At 37.6% G+C, this 4021-nt stretch overlaps 1 protein-coding gene across 1 annotated transcript; it reads right to left on the reverse strand.

The window, feature by feature from the left end:
- Positions 1-284: 284 nt before the first annotated feature.
- Positions 285-3271, reverse strand: LOC107709457 (ubiquitin carboxyl-terminal hydrolase isozyme L1-like). The gene is made up of 9 exons (XM_016513943.1): positions 3138-3271; positions 3013-3024; positions 2534-2662; positions 2108-2243; positions 1552-1637; positions 1237-1284; positions 1074-1143; positions 899-957; positions 285-734 (listed from the first exon to the last, which is right to left on the reverse strand). The coding sequence occupies exons 1-9, from the start codon at positions 3168-3170 to the stop codon at positions 651-653; spliced, it is 657 nt and encodes a 218-aa protein (XP_016369429.1). The 5' UTR covers positions 3171-3271; the 3' UTR covers positions 285-650.
- Positions 3272-4021: the final 750 nt, after the last annotated feature.

Here is a 4021-nt window from a genome sequence, read left to right on the forward strand (position 1 = left end):
TCAATTCAATCTTACCTGTCAAGTAAGAAAAAACATCTCTGGGTACCTTTTAAATCTCAGAGTTCTTGCAATCAATGAAAAGCCAGGCCAAGATCCCCTTCGGTTAGCTAGAGTCACAGCTCTCAGTTTATGGATGAGGTGGCACGCATGGGTGAATTAAGTCTAAATAAACTGTATTCAGCAACCACCTAGTGTAACGTCTAAATGAGAAGTTAAACTGTCAGTCAGTGGATGTCACAGTTCCAGCATTGTTACATCAAAAACAATACTGCACAAAAAGCAAATTACCCTTCTCGGTTTTGTTTATTTTCAACATACGCCTCCAAGCTTATGAGTGCACATTAAATTTCTGCTAATTGTTGCCCCCATCAAAAAAGTGCCCAAAAATATTAGAACTAGAACTAAATAAGGTACATCAACAAAAGCTAAAAATAAATACTGATGTTTACAAAGAGCATAGTAGTTGTAGATTGATAAGGAGACAAAATAAAATAAATTAGAAATTACAGTAATTCACAGTCAGACAGACAGGCAGTTTGTGTAGCATGTATCAAGGGATGGTATAGGTTTGGATTCTGTGCTCTGTATAGTAAGTGCATGAAGGGTTTTCCGAAACTGCTCATGGTTCAAGCTAAGTTGTCTGGCTCCTCTCAGGCTTTGGAGAGAGCCACAGCAGAGAAACGCACCTCCCCTTTCTCTCGCTCCATAAACTCACGGCACACCCTTGCCGCATCCTACAGAGAGATGAAGTCAGTTATTCAGTCATGGGAAGATGACTCATTGCTTTAAGATGCTCTAAATCTACTGTTCTGACTATAATGACAGTTTACAAGAGAACATGCTACAGTTGCCATTAACTACAAACACCCATATCTACTGTAGGAAAATGTGTGCTTACCATGACAAAGCTTTCTGGTTTTGTAGGTCCATGATTCACAGGTCCATCCATTCTGCCATCTGAGACAACAAAACACTCACTTTTTATTATAATAGACATTTAAGGAGTTTATATTTAAATGCAAGTCATTGGCACAGAAACAGACACTACACCCCAATTTATGTCATCCACTTACCCAGCTCATAAAGCTGACCATTTACATTGACAAATGTAATGAAATGGAAGTTGACTTTGTCTGCCTCTGGCTGTTAGAATAAGAGATGGAGGAAGAAAAAAAAAAACGAATTAACTTCGTCATTACTTCTAGTGTTTGTGTGTGTATGACATTATTGTCTTACCCGACACTGTCCTTCATCAGCAACTGCATCATGAGTTTCCTGGATGGCCTGAAAAAAATGGTAACTTAATTTTAAAAGCACAAATCAAGTTTGAATGCATTTATTTTAAACAACAAAAAATAAACATGGAAAATAAAAACAGTACAACAGTACCACCTATTGGTACCATCTCTCTGTTGAATACTGCACAAAAAATTAAGTAGGCCTTTGAGTCACATGAACTTTGTAACATTTCTGAAGTTAATCTTTGTTTTTGGCAAAGATTATGTGGCAAATCACATGTTTAGTGTGGCTTTTAATGAACACTTACAATACCTTATTTTGTTCAAGTTCTTTGGCTCTTTCTGCGGCAGACATCCCTGAGGTGGCTTTGAGAAACTTCTTCAGTGAGGAGTCACTGTCTATAGACACGAGGCAAAAAAAACAAAAAAAACAACAAGTGTCGAATCATGAATCTGCCTCTCTTACCAATCTAAATTTATCCACCTTATTTTTCTCATAAGAGCGAGCACGACAATTACGAAGTTTAATGTGTATGGCTTCCGGCACCATTTGCGTCCAGCTTTTTTTAGCTGTACAAAACAGCTAAATATATGACATTGCAAACTGGTGTCTCTTACCATATTAATTTAATGCATTATCTTAATTATGAACACACTGTTTTGTAGTGCAAACAGTTTTACTGTTTACTGCACTTTGTTATTCTTATTATTTCCCAACAGTTTTTGAATTTATTTAGTCTAATTATGCAAAGATAAATAAATTAAATTAAAATCCATTCTTTTTTAAATTGACAAAGCCATCAGCTCTATTCAACATCAGTAAACATCTTGTGTATGAGTGAAAGTTTATGGCACATGTTTTCACTGACCAAAATCAATACTGTCCTGGTTGTTGGCCACAGCATGTACCAAACCCACAGTTCCACAAGAGTTGACCACAGTTTGTTTCAGAAAATATACACTTTTAGAGTCATCAACAGACTGTTTGGAACGAAAATCCTCATGCTAAAATAAAGAGAGATGTGGGTTAAAGTTATACAATTAATATGGTACATTATGCGAGTAAGAAAGCTATTGTAGAGATGCTCTAAATTCCAACTGAAATATTAATAATTACCAAAAGCCAACAATGGCTAATAAGAAATTTTAATTTTAATTTCTTAGCTATAATAAACTACACTTAGAGCATCTACAAGTTTTTCACGTATCGATTGCTCACGTGAGAGATGACCACGCCCGCGTTTACTGTAATGCTTTGTGTGCGTGTCTGCTTGCGTGCGTGCGTCTTTACGTACCTGTTGCGTTAAAGGGAAGAGCAGCATCATGGCACAGCAGGGTGAGGGCACCCCTGACAAAGACTCATCTTCCAGACCCAAAACATCCACAAAACGCCAACTCGAGCCCACACCCAACTTACTTAACACCTACACAGAAAAGGGGTTTACGAAAATCATATTATTCGAGACCCGATATCTATTCAAATGAAACAAAATCAATGTCTGATAGGCTATAGCCTACTCAAAAATTGAAATGACCTTCGGCTATATTATAAACGGCTAATATATTAATTGTGGTATTATGCAAAATTACAAATTGTTGCGTTTAGCATGCATATAAAAATGCTGCGTGTTTTTGTGCATAGCAGGTGATGCTGTGTGTAAGCACACGCCCTTTCATTTCAGATTGGGGTCCATGACGGTTCAGTCCCAGACGCCACAGACCTGTCCAGCAGACAGTCTCACCATCACCTCATCTTATGACTCAGCGAACGTACCTTATTCAGCATCTGAAACCAATACAAGAGCACAAATATGTCGGTCATGATCAGTCTAGAGAAAGCGAAAGCATGTACGATACACAAATCAGCTAGCGAGGCTAAATCACGATAAAGCGTTAAACCTCGGGGTTTATTTCCATAGGTTTCCACTCCATGATTGCAGACGGTCTTGAGTGTCACTCCTTAGAGCTCAGAAAGGCGCCGCCCGAGAAAACACAAACCAGACTGAAGGAGCACGAGGATCATATATGCGACCGGTCATATTCCATTTACGCACAACGGAGGGGTGTCCGCCCAGATACACGAGCTATTTATGAACTACTGACACACACATTCACCCTGCTAGTGAAATTTTTCTGTATATTTAGTGTGTCGGAAAAAGTCAACGTAAAACGGAAGAGAGAGAAATGGGAAAAGTTGGTTTCTCCTGCAAAGATTCTCCAGCAATAGACCGGTCCGCCATCGACCGATTCTGGAAGCTACCAGAGTTCTCCAGCTCAGATGAATCATTTGATTAAAATAAAAAATCTGTGACATTTTACTTTAGATCGTATGGACAAAGTATGAATTAAGAGCACTTAATGACTCGAAGCTACATAAAGAATTTAAGGACAAAATTAAACGTTACCCAACTCACATAATACTTTACTTTTGAACTGAGTGGTTCTGTTGAAATAACAGCTGATGACTTGCACTTTTTAATATCTTTTAAATATGTCCAATTTAAGTGGATTTACTGTCACTCCTGTTTCTGTGTTTGTGAAACCAGTTTACACACTCAAAGATGCATACCATAATTTGATTATTAGATAAATTTTTGAAGAATATCCTGCTGACTCTTTATCATGAAAGAGAATGAGGATTGAATGACTAACAAATGACCAAAAAAAACATTCTGAAACAATTGATTCACCGCCATTATTCACTGAAAATCTCGACATCTGGCTAGAAAGGTTGGAATGATTCTGAGGGCACACAACAATTTTTCAATTGTATTTTTAAAATG

This window comes from Sinocyclocheilus rhinocerous, unplaced genomic scaffold (assembly GCF_001515625.1).
Source record: "Sinocyclocheilus rhinocerous isolate Xijiao unplaced genomic scaffold, SAMN03320098_v1.1 scaffold1648, whole genome shotgun sequence".
In the NCBI taxonomy this organism is placed as follows: Eukaryota; Metazoa; Chordata; class Actinopteri; order Cypriniformes; family Cyprinidae; genus Sinocyclocheilus; species Sinocyclocheilus rhinocerous.

Bases quoted from the DNA above. Each gene is read 5' to 3' on its own strand.
- LOC107709457 (XM_016513943.1), bottom strand. From the start codon at position 3,170: ATGGAGTGGAAACCTATGGAAATAAACCCCGAG. The intron at 1,285-1,551 runs GTATTGTAAGTG...CATTTTTTTCAG, and splicing joins AAGAACTTGAACAAAATAAG to GCCATCCAGGAAACTCATGA. The intron at 735-898 runs GTAAGCACACAT...ATCTCTCTGTAG, and splicing joins AACCAGAAAGCTTTGTCATG to GATGCGGCAAGGGTGTGCCG.